This window comes from Lactuca serriola, chromosome 7, assembly GCF_051521515.1.
Source record: "Lactuca serriola cultivar US96UC23 chromosome 7, Lser_US96UC23_V15, whole genome shotgun sequence".
Taxonomy (NCBI): Eukaryota; Viridiplantae; Streptophyta; class Magnoliopsida; order Asterales; family Asteraceae; genus Lactuca; species Lactuca serriola.
This window is the reverse complement of record NC_136414.1, coordinates 48,210,023-48,225,198: the sequence shown is the minus strand read 5'-3', so window position 1 is coordinate 48,225,198 and position 15,176 is coordinate 48,210,023. Positions and strand designations below refer to the sequence as shown.

At 36.5% G+C, this 15,176-nt stretch overlaps 1 protein-coding gene across 1 annotated transcript; it reads right to left on the bottom strand.

The window, feature by feature from the left end:
- Positions 1-9,460: 9,460 nt before the first annotated feature.
- On the bottom strand, positions 9,461-10,016 carry LOC145062537 (uncharacterized). Its single transcript, XM_079010127.1, has one exon. The coding sequence runs from the start codon at positions 9,902-9,904 to the stop codon at positions 9,608-9,610; it is 297 nt and encodes a 98-aa protein (XP_078866253.1). The 5' UTR covers positions 9,905-10,016; the 3' UTR covers positions 9,461-9,607.
- Positions 10,017-15,176: the final 5,160 nt, after the last annotated feature.

Below are 15,176 nucleotides of genomic sequence, written 5' to 3'. Positions count from 1 at the left end.
AATTCTCCTTGTAATGACTTTAGAAAGCTTAGAGTCACAAATATCACTCCTCTAATGGTTCACAAACACCAAGAGCAAGAGGATGAAGAGGAGAAGAGAAGGAGGCTCTCAAAAACGTGTGGAAACCCTAGACCATTAGTTCACCACGTTTTTGGAGCATAAGGGTTCTATATATAGTGAGGCTATTAGAGTTATCTAACAAGGAAACCCTAATTTGGATGCTTAAGCCCTAAGCAACCCATGGACTCCTTTCCTTAAAGGCCTTGGACGATTTCTAATGGGTTTCCCCATAGAATTCGTCCAACCTTATAATATAAGGCAATCCATGGCCCAATTGCAATTATCTTATAATTAGAATTCCAATCCCTTAACTTTAATTAATCTCTTTTAGTCACAAACTTAATTCTTATTAATTCTTGACTAATATTAATTAAACAATATGATTTCTCCTTTAATATATTATTCTCATAATATATTAATAAATCATATTTAATCATTTCTCTCCATAATTCATCCTATCAAGTCGCTTTGGTGAAGGCAACCCAAAAGGACCATGCACCATCGGGTCAAGTACATACCAAAATAGTTATGGACTTAGACACTAATCCAACACATAAAACATACCGAACTTGATGATAGGTTGATACATCTGTTGAACTTCAACTGTCACAATTTGAAACTTTAAGGAATCCCCGTTAAATAATAAATGAAATGACCAATCATCGAGAACGCCTTGACACATGATCTAATGAACCAAAACCCATGTGGAGTTGGACGTACCCAACTCTGAAACTAATTTCCTGATCGACTTCCACCCAAGCTATACTATAATTAGAAATCCATACAACGAGGTGACAAATTTCCGCTACAACCAATACTCAGCCTGAGTGATCCTAGCAGGTCCTCATCTATTAATTAGCATTCTGAAAGGAAACAATAACTACAACGAGCTCATTGCCAACTACTTCCTGCTGAGAGACAAATCATGTACCTCCTGGACGTATCCATCTGATTGCCACTTACTATATACCCCATCCCTAATCAAACCCTGAACCGAGATTCCATATACCTACACCACAGATCCTTATGAGCCACTCTTCTAACATTATGAACTCGAACTGATCGATGATCCCTCCAAGCCGAATACTTAGTTCTCCCCCATTTAGGGTTCGAACTACCTCCCACTGGTGTTTAAACCAGACCTTATCTCAAACTAGTTCAACAACGTACAACCATCCCTGACCTTGGGATGTATAACACATGCATGATGATCTTCCAGATACGGATCAGACAAATCCTAAGAGAATTCTGAATTTAAGCTTAAGACCTCTTGAAATTTTCCAATCATAACTACATAACATTAAGGAATTCCTAAAACAACATAAGCAAACCACCAAATTACTGTCCAAAACATCCATTCTTCTCCTGCAATCCCGACAGTCAACCAGTACATAAACTGCCTATATCCAAAGAACACAGACCCTTGATCATATCACTAAGCATCCACACCACATCAATCCTCATGTGCATTCCCACATTGGCATGTTGTTGACTGGCCCCATGTTGGGCTTACATCCCAACTCTGAAAGTCACAAGCCTGCTTACTCCTCCTCCGAACTTGGAAAAATGAAAGGGCATAATCCTCAATACAGATAGCGACATTCCAATCCATTAATCAACCAGTCACTTCCAGTTGTAATCCCTAATCCGGTCATAGTAATCGTTCCTTTCTTGAGTTTCACGACTCAATGCACGACCTCAATCAAAAGGCTCGAGACCCCCAAACCAACATACTCATCTAGGCCTACACCATTCAACCGAAACTGACATCACCAATAAGGACAAAAACAATTTCCAGACCTATCCTCATGCATGAGCAACCATAACGAAAAGATCGACTGATACAGAACCACTGCCATGAATCATGGTATCAAACCAAGATATCTTCCTAGACCAACCCTTAGTTTCCCTGAAACTCTCCTTGATTCGAGTATGGATCACGTGCTTCCAGTAGTACGGGCCCAATACTACATTCCACACATATCCATACTTTCCTCAAGTATCATCTTGGATCCTCTAAGACCTACTCATAAAATACTCTGATACCTGATCAACAATGAAACAACCGCACTAAAATACTTCCTAGGCTCTCCTAGAATTTCCCCACCTCCTATGCTATCAGCTGTTTAAGGACTCCAATGAGTCTCAACTAACCACTTCATGAATACAATTACATGCACTCAAACGACCCAACCCTAAATAAACTTTCGACTAAAGGACCCAACCCTAAAATGGTTAGACTCAAAAAATAGTTTCATATAAGGACCCAATCAGTCTCAACTAACCACTTCATGAATATAGTTAAATAAACTTTCGACTAAAGGACCCAACCCTAAAATGGTTAGACTCAAACGAGAGTTGTGCAATAGGGAGAAATCCTTCACTCTATGATTATTTAACCTCCAAAGCATGTAACTTAATGTATTCATTTGATATTTAGCTCACACCAATGTGAGTCTCACAAAGCACAAAGCAAGCAATATTCGAGCAGAAGAGTCGACTGGCACTAAGACACAATAAAATCAGGCAGGTCCTTATACGAAATACTCGATCTCTAAACCCCAACATCTCGGGTAATGATGTCAATTTCATATAAGAAAGAACCCTAGGCTATCAGGCATCATATAATCAGACAATTCTATCATGCAATTCCTGAAGATCCCTAGCCTATCACTAGCATGTTGTTCTAACATAACATAATATCAAATAACAGTGTGGTAACTTGGGGTCTACTTACTGGCTTCGGATGATCATACACATCACATCCTCTTTTGGTTACTTTGAAAACAACTTTGGAAATCATTTTTAAAACCTTTTTCCTTAGTTTGAGACTAGATTCACACGAGTGCTCCTCCAACTCACTCAAACCAAGGCTCTGATACCCACTTGTAACATCCCAAAAATTTCAACAAAGTTTAAACTTTTCAAAACACCCATTTAATAATAAAAGTGTTTACAAAACCATTTTTCCAAAACATTATTTAAAAATCAGAATCTCCCAAGATCCAGTTAGTTGACAAAACCAAGGATGTGTACGGTCACGCCTTCGCCTTGCCACGGTCCTCTGAAGTACCAGAAACCATAAACTAAAATTGTAAGCACAAAGCTTAGTGAGTTTCCCCTAAAGTACCACCACATACACATAACAAACAACAACATGCATACAGAGCCTTCATCCTAACTAGAAAGTTGCACCGGCCTACATACTATCTGGAACGCTCATAGAACCTTCAGCATGACTGGAATGCCTCACCGGGCCTTCAGCCTATCTGGACCATTCTCTGGGCCTTCAACCTGACCGGTACGCCTCTCAAGCCTGCATTCTATCCGGGACGCCCTGGGTCTCTTTGCCTTCAATTTACACTGGTCCACCTCAACCCAAGCACACACAACATGTTGACCTATATATAACAGATACACATACATAAAACCAGTCAACAAACAAAAAGATAGACCTTACAGATCACTAAGCATAACATCATCCTATATACCAGGATATCGATCTAACAAATCACTACAACACGATAGCATGCTATCACATAATAGTATATGTAATACAATGGGTCGGGCTTGGTGCCTTTGACCAGCAAGTACAGTGTGGAAAACTCACCTCATAACTGGACAAAAGCTGATGAGGCCCCGACTCCGAATCTCAGCTCTAGTTGACACCTAACCATCAAAAGACCAATTCTCAACATAATCCAAAACACCTAAAATACCCCCTTAGATCAAACTGGGTCAAACGGTCAAAAGTCAAGAAAAGTCAAATCAGTTGACAGCAACGTCGTGGTAACCCTTTACCCTGACGTGGTGTCGAAAACGACAAAATAGTTGCGACCAGCCCCGCCACCATGTCGTGACGGCCTTACCACATTTTGGTAATAGGGTTTTTAGCAGCTTAATGCATTCAATCATTTTCTTCGATTCTAAAGGGTCTCCAACTCAGATCTGGTCCATAATAGGGTCTAGTTGGATAAAGTTTAAAATTTTATCCAGTAGAACCCTCCAAAGTGTATAGATCTCAACTTTAATGTCCAAGACACTACATGGCTTAAGCAATAATCACTCAACCCATAAAGTTACTTGTCCAAAAGCTCCAAAAGATTCTCCAACACCAAACACATCATAAAAAATTGGTGTTTTTTCAAAACATGCATGTCCAGTGCATGTCTTGAACTCTTATTAGGCTAAAATAGGGCAAAAATGGCAAGATTCCATGCACGACCTCAAAACTCAAATCTAATTCAGATCCAAAGAGTCAAATTCTCCAATTGGCCTGAAGATTCATAAAGTTGCAAACTTTATGAAGTTCAACCTTTTAAAACAACGAGGCATTGAGAAAAATGGGCAAAATCCATAGATCTATCAACTAACTCATCAAGATGAAGACTTTTATACCTTCTTGAGATTCTTGAGGAAGATAAACTCCTGCACCTACATTACTTTGGGCTCCTAATAAGATCTTCCACCACTTTCATCCTTCACAAGCATCAAACACACACACTTTGAGGCCAAAAACTCACACAATGGATCTAGTTTTTACAATTGACGATTTGGAGAGATGGAGGCTGATGGGAAGGAGGCAATGAGAGGTTAAGGAGTTTAAATAGGGGCATGACCCCTAAACTTTAGGGTTTTCTACAACAACCACCACATGTCGTGGTATCCCTTTACCACGTCGTGGTGGCTCATTAAACTCTTGCGGCCCAAAAGCTCATCGCCACGTCGTGGTGAGGCTTCACCACGCCATGGTGAAAAAGAAATTATACTAAATCAGAAATAATTTCATACCTAGAATCGAGTGTTACGGTTTTGTGGAGAATTGAGTTAAAACAAAACTTATACATGTTTTAATAATATCGAAAACATCAAATTTAGATTTTTACGGATAGAACCTGGTAAATCTAGAATAATCATCCACAAAAATTATGTAATAAAGATAACCATTAGTATACATAAAAGGAGCTAGTCCCCATAAATCACAATGAACAAGATCAAGCATATGCATAGAGTGCTTAGGATTTATAGAAAAGGGTAAATGTTTTCTTCCAGAAAGCTGACAAAAAGAACAAATACTACGTTTTGGTAATAAAGAAATAACAAAAAAATGACCTAACCTAGACAAAGAGAAAATAACATCAAAAGAAACATGACCCAAATGTTTGTGCCAAACATCAAAAGAAGCATGAGGCCTAGATTTGGATAACTTGGATAAAAATGTTGTTTGACCTTGCTCTAGAATGTAAAGACCTTGATAAACCCTTCCTCGATCTAGAATCTCCTTGGTGAGATGATTCTGAAGTAAAAAATAAGGATTTTGAAAATAAGATATCAACATGGTGATCATTGATAAGTTTACTAATGGAAATAAAATTTTTGGTAATATGGGGAACGACAAGAACATATGATAAAGGAATGTTATGAAGTGTGGAATGACCAATATGAGTTATAGGTAAAGTATTACCATTACCAAAACCAACAAAACCAGCCACGTTGTAAGGCTTGGCACTATGAACATTTGAAGTAGATGAAGTCATGTGAGAGGTTGCACTGGAATTAACATACCAGTCTGGAGTCATATCTGAATAGGTTGCATGAAAAGTGGATGTTAAGTTTACATCAGCAACATGTGATCGAGTAGCAAATGATTGTAAATCTGGGCATTGATTTGCATATTGCTTGTCCTTTCTGTAAAGCTGACAGTGAGGAGACCTACATCCCTTTCCTCTGCCACCATTATATCCACCCCTATGGTTTCGACCACTATGATTTCCTCTTCCATTCGAAGAACCCCTATTTTTTTGAGTTGAGATAAAGGTTTCCAGTGGAGGAGGCGAGGGTGACATGGACTAAATGAATAATTCAAGCCCCTCAGCTTGAGAGAGTAGACCTTTGAATGAAGGACGAGTTTTAACAACCTGTTATGAAATCGAAAAATCCTCAAAAGAAGATCCAAGACCACACAAGAACCCGTGGCTTTTATCATAATCATCTACTGGATGGAAAATTGATGGTAACGGATTACAAATACACTTAAATTTTTGACCAAATCCAGCCACAAAAGAGGCGCCTTTCTTTAATTGTCGAAGAGAGTCCCTTAGAGTCTGCACACGCTCAACAAAGTCTTGGCTATAAGCGTTTTCAAGTGTCGTCCGCACAACAAAGTTTGTAGGTAAACAAAGAACTTCGGCCATTGCTTCTTCAGTGAGAGAAGATTGAACAATAAGAAGAGCTTTCTGATCATTTTCTTGCCATTTAATGAAATCAGAATTTGGAATAGGTGCAAGAGATACAACCACGCTTGATGTCGTTGGTGTAATAGTGCGTGGAGGGGCAGTCAGGGTCCCATCAATATGTCCCGTTAGTTTTTGAAAAGAGAGTAACGGGAGAATCCGGTTCCTCCACAACAAATAATTGCAAGAAGAATGTTTAATAATTAGGAGATGGAGGAGAGTATTGAGGGAGAGGGAGGAGTGATTGTCACCAACTGCCATGAAAGAAGAAAAAGAAGATAGTTTGCAAAAGAGGGATCAAAATATGGCTGATACCATGTAATGTTTATAACTCTCGACATACTATAGAGAGGGCTTTCATTTAGTATATATAATACAATTACAGATAAGTCAATAAAATTGAAAACAATAATCCCTAAAGTTAAGTATACATGATAAGAATATACTAAGAGATAATGATATCTAACTCCAGATGTATAATTATCGCTAATAATTGGCAACAAATAATGGTCGATTTCAATATTTGTAAATGATGTGAATTCACAAAACTGTAATTTAGTAACAACCTTATCAATTTTGTATACGTTAATGAAGCATGGTGGTTTGGCTTGTTTGAATAAGAAATTACCCAATTTAAATGTTTAGATGTTTGGATCATTAAATGTTGTATAATTACTACATCAAATAGGTTTTTTGGAACGATGGGGGTAAATTAATAAAGACTAGAAAACAACTAACCAGAACAAAACGAGAACAATTAGTTCATGAACGGATTTTGAAGTCACCCGGTTATAGTTTTCCTAATTTTAGGATTCCTACTACAAAACAAAGGCAACTAAATACTATATGTAAGATTGAAAGTTGGTATCTCATATTCAAAGGCAACTAATACAATTTTGAAGCCACATCAAATAGGTTATATATATATATATATATATATATATATATATATATATATATATATATATATATATATATATATATATATAACAATTTATTGAGAATTACACATATGTAAGACTGAAAGTTGGTATCTCACACTCAAAGGAAACTAATAGATATAAAATGTTGGATTTTATAAAAATTACTACATATGTTGAGGATATATCATTTATAATATATAGTACAAGAGTGGACGTAAAATAAGGAAAAGAAAATTACAAACATCAGCTTTCCTAATTTGTAGTATAAAAAATATGTATAGGATATCTATGAGATATATCCTTGATCTACCCCCCCCCCCCCCTACCTAATTTTATAAAAAACGCTCAAAGAGTAGTCGTGAAAAAGAAAGATTCATAAAATAAAATGTCAACATTTTAATCTTGTTTGTGTTTACTAATAGAAAGAATGTTTTATGTAAGATGGACAACAATAAGAACATCTAGTAGATTGATATTGTTAGGAAGAGAAGAATGATAAATATAGGAGATAAGAAGAGGATTACCATTACCTAAAACAATGTGATCCTTTTGGAAGTAGGATTTGAAGTTTTCAAGGTTTGAAGTAAACGATGTCATATGTGTCATGGACTTGGAATCAACATACCAGTCGTGTAAAATTTTGGTGACATGACATTGTGATTGGAAGAAGATTAACATGAATGGATAAAGTGTGACTAGATAAAGATGGTGAATTGAGACATTGGTTCACGTAATATCTATTTTTTAACACACTTTGCAATGAGGTGGTCGATGACCACACGAGCACTTCCTCCCAAGGGACCACCATAATTGTTCAATTTTCCCATGATTTCTCAAGTAGAAACCATAGTTAGATGACGAGTTGGATGATTCATTTTTATTGTCAACGAAAGCGGATTAAAGAGTTGTATAACCATGCTTAGACATAAGAAAAAGTTTATGTCCATTAGTTTAAGAAACAAGATTATAAACAAAAGGTTATGCCAATGTGTTGGGTGATGAAGAAGGTCTCAAAAGATGGACAATACCCACATAAAAATAGTAGGTTTTGTCCATGTTGTGATCAATAGGGTGACTAGTGGTAGAAAGTTAATCATGACACATTTTAAAATGGTGACCATAATTTGAGACAAGGGAGGTACCTTTTTTTTAATTAACACAAGAAGTCATGTAAAATTTGCATGTGATCAATAGTATAATGGGCAAACCAAACATCACGAGCGATCTTTAGATCGAGGGCTTTGGCCATGGCTACTTCATGTAGAGAATATGATAGAGAGGGAGAGGGTAAGAACACATTGATTTTCTTCTTGCCAACTAATAAAGGCAAGGTTTAAGGAGGAAACACCATCAATTTTGATGGTCGATGGTGAAGGGGTGATGGAGTTGTTAATATCAACCACAAGCTTTTAATAAGAAAGAATCTGGATAACTTGGTTATGCCACAGAAGGTAGTTAGAAGAAGAAAGTTTAATAGTTAACATATAAAGGAAAGTGGACATAAAGAAAGGGAGAGGTGTTAACGTCGTTCACAACCATAGAAGAGAAGTGAAGATGGCGATGATTGGAAAAAAAAAGAGAGAATCGAGATGCTTCGATTTTGTAAAGAATTCACCATGTATGTAGAGGATATCTCATTTATAATTTATAGTAAAGAATTATATAAAACATAAATGTGTGATATATGTGGAATCTAAGATTCACTCTCCAAAAGAATCACTATGGAGAGAATGACACTCCAACATATATAACGACATAAAAGAACGTATTGCATCGATGTGAGATATACTATCCCCGTCGCTCAAGAGATAGGGACTCGATAAGGTTAGACATGAATATGCTAAGGCATAGGGGTGCATATCTGATACTATGCAAAATATAAGTGGAGTCTAGAATTGTTTCTAGAAAAAAATAGAAAAAAAATGAGAATACAGCATATATAAACACATAACAAAGGGTGTCACATCCAACTAATTAAGATACAATAACAATGCAAATAACAACTTCTCCATGTTTGTAGCATATCCATAACATCTCTAAGATATTTTATGAGATATACATATCCTTAATAATGTCATTATATTAACATATATCGAAATTATAATCATTAGGAACACAGTATCGGTCAAATATTAGTTGAAAAATGTGAGGATGTTTATCATAACTAAACCAATTATATGTCAATGAATGACAACACCTAATTAGAAATAAACGACTAATTAATCAAATAAAAAGTCAAACACATATGTTCATATATATTAAATATTTATTATTGAATAATAGTTCATATTAAAGCATAATTAAATCCAACAACAACACAAATTACCCAATGAAAAAATCGTTGACTCACATCTGATTATTTACATAGAATTCTAAAATCCCATATCAAAACTAAAACCAAAAACTATGAAGATCATTGGTATTAATAGAGTCTTGTCGTGTGATGGACCCTGAGCCTTTGGTGGAAGGAGAGGTCTCATCCCCTGCGGGCAAGTCGGAGAGAGCAGCCATTATCTGGCGTATACTAGCGGATGAAACTGTTCTAAAGCTTGTTGCCCTAAGGCTGGGGGCAGTATTCGAGAAGATATTGGAAGAACCTGATAGAATAAGATAAACCAGAAGTTGAACAAGTATGAACAGGCCCACCTTCACAAGAGTGTCGCTGTAGATTATGTCGTCAATCCCCATATTACCAGAAGAATACAAAAAAACCTGAAGCTTTTAGAGAGAGAGAGGTGGGAAAGAAATGTAAAATTGAGGAGAAAGGCTTGTAAACGTGGATGCTTTTATAGGAAGGTTTTGATGACTCGATGCTTTTATAGGAAGGTTTTGATATAACTAACAAAATTGTAGAAGTTAATTGACTTGATCAATATCCTGTTATAGTATTTCATAATAAATAAAATAATATTTTTGCAAATACAAATATCTTGCTATAACTGACATTCATTGCGTCCGTGGCACTTAATCTTGCTGCTACTTTAAAATCTTGTGAATCAATTGGTTTAAGTTGGAAAATCATATAATACAGAATGATAATTAACATAAAATAATAGTGTTTCACATAGTACGTAACGTTTAACTATTTAAATGTAACAAACTTGACACTTTTATCATTCTATATAGCATTAACTGAATGTAATGTAGAATGGTAATTAAGTTATTAATTATATTAAACGATCCAAAAAATTCATCAATTGACAAAATAGTTATAAAAATTATAAATATAAGTATTCTTTTAGATATAGCCCATATGGCAATTAAAATATAATAATAATAATAATAATAATAATAATAATAATAATAATAATAATGTACGATGCATGGTTGTGGAGTACAAAAGCCATCCACTTTGACTTGCCTTGTTGAACTTGACAACGTTGTCTCATGGAATTTTCGTGTAATCCATGTGAGAAATGGTTATATAAATGAAAACGATATGAATAAAGACTGATCGTTTTTTCCGGTCCACAAACGAAGCAATGGTCAAATTTACGCAAACAAAATTATGTTCATTATCCAAAATACAAATAAAGTTTAAAGTTACTATTGAAATATACATATGTATATAAGTGCAAACTTAACATTTTGTATAAGTGCAGTGGTGTAATGGTAAGTTCATAATAGTTTAATTTGTATTATTTTTGCTTGGTGGGTTAGTTGTGTGTATGTGTAAATTGTAGTGAGTTGCGGCACACTTTATTGAAAGATATTCAGGTTAACACCCAAACCTTGTTGACCCAATTGACCCAACTATAAATTTGAAGAGAGTCGAGATTGAACTCATTCAGATCATTCGTCTCTCTCTCTCTCTCTCTCTCTCAAGAACATATTAGGGTTTCTGTTTAGGGTTTCGTAGTATTTTCATAGTTCTGAGTGAATAATGTTTTGTATTGAGTGAGAATAGTATAAGATTTATGTAGAGAAGTTTTATTTGTAAGTTCTTGAAAACCAAATGGTTCGTTAATTGAAATGAACCGTTGATATTGTATATCTCTGAGTTTTTGCATGGTATTAGAGCCAGAGGTTGCTCCCATTGTTGTTTCTACGACGATCTGCAAAGATTCTTCGTAAAAGGTTAGCGTTCAAGTTTTACTTTATGTTTTCCTATTTTATTCTTCATCATCTCTTATCATAAAATCTTGTAGATTTGACACCAATTGTGTCAAATCTAAGGTTTCGGTGTTGATCCTTGTTGACCGATACATATTGTGTCGATCTAGGGTTATTGACTCGATTTTTTCTTTATCATTTCTTTTAACTTTTCTGTTATTGCGAGTGTGTGTTTGCATTGCATATTTATTGGAGAACTTCTTAGATCGTAATGGATATGTATTTGGTTGGTGTATTCCACATGAATCTAATGCAACCGTTGTTCTTTCCCCCAAACGATCGTTCAATCTTTGATAGGTGCTTGATTAACTCTAATAGATAACGGATTTCAGTTATGAATTAATTCGTTTACGAGAACAGATATGGAATCAGAAATAACTCTATTAGGGAATGAACCCTAGGTGAGACGATCTGTATCTCAGTTTTGTAGCTAACTGAGTCAGTAAACTCCAACAGTAACTATTAGATCTCTGTGAGCCTTTCTTGTTCCCTTCTATTCTCTTCCCAACGATAGTTGTGGGAGATATTGGCTGTCTTAAGTACACCAGTTACCTTATTTACGCAATTTCTTGATTAATTGTTGTTGTTTTCTGGAATCTGTGTTGACTTGTCTTAGTCCCCAACATATCGTGATGCCATCTGGACTGTATAGTCTTCACAGTTGTATGTGTTTTTCTTATTTGTTATTTGCTTGAATTGTTTTGAATATGGCTGGTCCTACAAATGAATCTAGTTTTTTTTTTTTGAAACGGCGAATAATATTAATAAAAACGAACCACTACTAGCAAGTAACTAGCAGGGGAACGGAAGTACAAGGTCGAAGCAGAAACATACATGGAATGATATACATTATTATGAACTTAAAGTGTAAATGGAGACGCGGTCCAATTATCCCAATCACCTATTCCTTCATTGCCCCTGTACTTTGTCCAGAAGTACACCATCGACTTAATTGCCCCTGCACCATAAATGGGAGTATGAAATACTCCATTGAACACCTGCTCATTCCTAAGTTTCCACAGGTTCCAGATTAGGCCATGACATATGTTGAGGAATCTTATCGCCTTCCTTGGGTTGCTTCCCTAATTTTCTGCAAAAATGATTAATTCTCCAACTGATGAGAACTCAACCTGTTGTAAACCACACCAATTGAAAATAATCTTCCTGACTTCACATGCGAATGGACATTGTACCAGGATATGATCAGAGCATTCCAATCTGTTAACACAAGCGCCAAAGTTATCATTTTCTATATCAACCCCTTTGCATTTCAATGCCACTGCGGATGGAATCTTCATTTGCATTGCTCTCCATATAAAATAGTTGACTTTGATCGGAGTTACCTTACTCCATTTAAAAGTTGGCAAAACACGATTCGGGTATTGTAAATGTTCCAATTTTTTCCTTAGCAAGCTAACAGTGAACTGGCTGCCATTATCTAGTGCACAAGCCCGTTGATCTTCTCCTGGTTCCAAATGTACCCTTGATAAGTCGTTTTTGAGATTATTGATGCACCTAATTTCGGTGTTATCAATCACGTTGGATTTCCAATGAGCTTCAAATTGATTGTCTATAAATCTGTCAGACACCAAACATTTCTTCCTAGATTCCAACTCAAACAGAGATGGGTATTTTTCTTCAAGTGTAACCGGGCCTAACCATTTGTCATACCAAAAAAGTGAATTATCACCGGATTTGATGTTTAATTGAAAAACATCCATAGTGTCCAACCCAACTTTTTTGAGATCATTCTTGCATGCTGCAATGTTGTTCCATACGCCACTTATTTTCGGATTTGAAAGATAATCATGAGGTTTGTTATGAAGATTGTGAATACCTTTTACAACTTTAACCCAAAGAGAGTTTTTCTCAGTTTTAAATCGCCACCACCATTTTACTAGCAAGCTAGTATTCAAGGTACGAATAGTTCCCACTCCTAGTCCGCCTTCAGATTTGGGAGCAACAACTTTGTCCCAAGACACACAATGGATTTTCCTTTTGCTATCATCTCCACCCCATAAGAATCTCCGTCTAATTTGATCAAGTTTATCCGTGACAGCCTTCGGTGCTTTGAACATAGAGAAGAAGTAAGTGGGAAGATTCCCCATGACCGAGGTGATTAGTGTCAATCTACCCCCGAATGAGAGTGTCTTTGATTTCCATGTAGATAGCTTGGCTTGGAGTTTATCGATGATAGGTTTCCAGTTTTTGCACAAATTCATATTTGCTCCAATCGGAATTCCGAGATAGTTAAAGGGGAATGAACCCGCTTCACACCCAAGAATGCTAGCCCAGTTCTCAGTTTCTCTAATTGAGGTTCCAATTCCAAAAACCTTTGATTTATGGAAATTGACTTTGAGGCCCGGGGATGCGTTAAAACATTTTAGAATGCTGGCTAAGTTTTTTAGGTTGGATCTGGACCACTCACCCACAAATAAGGCATCATCCGCGTAAAACAAGTGTGATAGGGTGGGGCCGTGATTTGGGATTTGGATGCCTTTGAAGATACCGTTTACCTTTGCAGCTTCGAGTGCCACATTGAGGCCTTCCATGGCAATGATGAAGAGGAAAGGGGATAAAGGGTCTCCTTGTCGAACTCCTTTAGATATTCCAAACTCAAAAGTTGGTGAACCGTTGATTAACACTGAGGCCCGGGATGAGTGGAGGCAGCCACGGACCCATTGTCTCCATTTACTACCAAAACCCATTTGTGAGAGTACCGAATCAAGATATTCCCAGTTGATGGAATCGAAGGCTTTGTTGAAATCAACTTTGAACATTAAAATCTTCCTTTTAGCCACTTTTGACCAAGAAATTAGTTCATTTATCATTAGTGGGCCGTCTAGGATACTCCTGCCTTCTACATACGCTGACTGTACATCTCCAATAAGATCCCCGATAACAGATTTAATTCAGGTGGCAAGGATTTTCGAAATGATTTTAGACATACATCCCATAAGGCTGATGGGCCGGTAATCTGTGAGAGAGATGGGATCTTTGACCTTAGGAACCAGTGATATGAAAGTCGAATTGCAACCTCTAGCAAAAGTCCCAAATTTGTCAAAGTGCAAAACGAATTTCATTACATCATCTTTAATAATCTCCCAGTAGGTCTTTATAAATTTGAAAGTTAAACCATCAGGACCTGGCGCCTTTTCACTTCCGCAGGCCCAAACTGCATCTTTTACTTCTTTATGGCTGAACGGAGTTTCTAGTTTAATAGCCTGCATTATTGTGATGGATTTGAAATGTGGGCTAATGAGCTTGGGTCTCGAAGTCCTGGTCTCCGTGAATTTGTTTTTGAAGAACTGGAAGGCTGCGTCTTTAACCTCATTGGCACCTGAGGTCCATTTTCCATTTAACATTAGACCATTAATTCTCTTAGACTTGTTCTTACTGTTTATAAACCCATGGAAAAATTTAGTATTTTCATTTCCTTCAACATTCCATTTCACCCGAGCCTTCTGTTTTAGATCCATCACTACTAGTTTCTCCATTTCGAGAATTTTTTGTAGACCCTGGTTCCTGACTTCTAATTCTTGATCAGAAAGTAATCGTGACTCAACAACCTTTTCAATTCCTGCCACCTCTGATTTAATTTTCAAAATCTCTTGATTTGCCTTTTCGTCTGATTTTTTCTTCCAAACTTTGATTTCATTTTTTAGAAATCTGAGTTTTGCAGCGAGATATGCATCCGGATTACCATACCCATGGAACTCCGCCCAAGCTTTCTTAACTGTATAGTCGAATCCTTCTTGTAATAACCATGAGTTGAATAATTTGAAAGGGGGAGGGCCAAAGTCTGAGGAAGTGCTGATTAGGGTGACCGGAGAATGATCGGATAACT

What these genes read in the sequence shown, in the direction of transcription:
- LOC145062537 (XM_079010127.1), bottom strand. Translation starts at nt 9,904, where the DNA reads ATGGGGATTGACGACATAATCTACAGCGACACTCTTGTGAAGGTGGGC.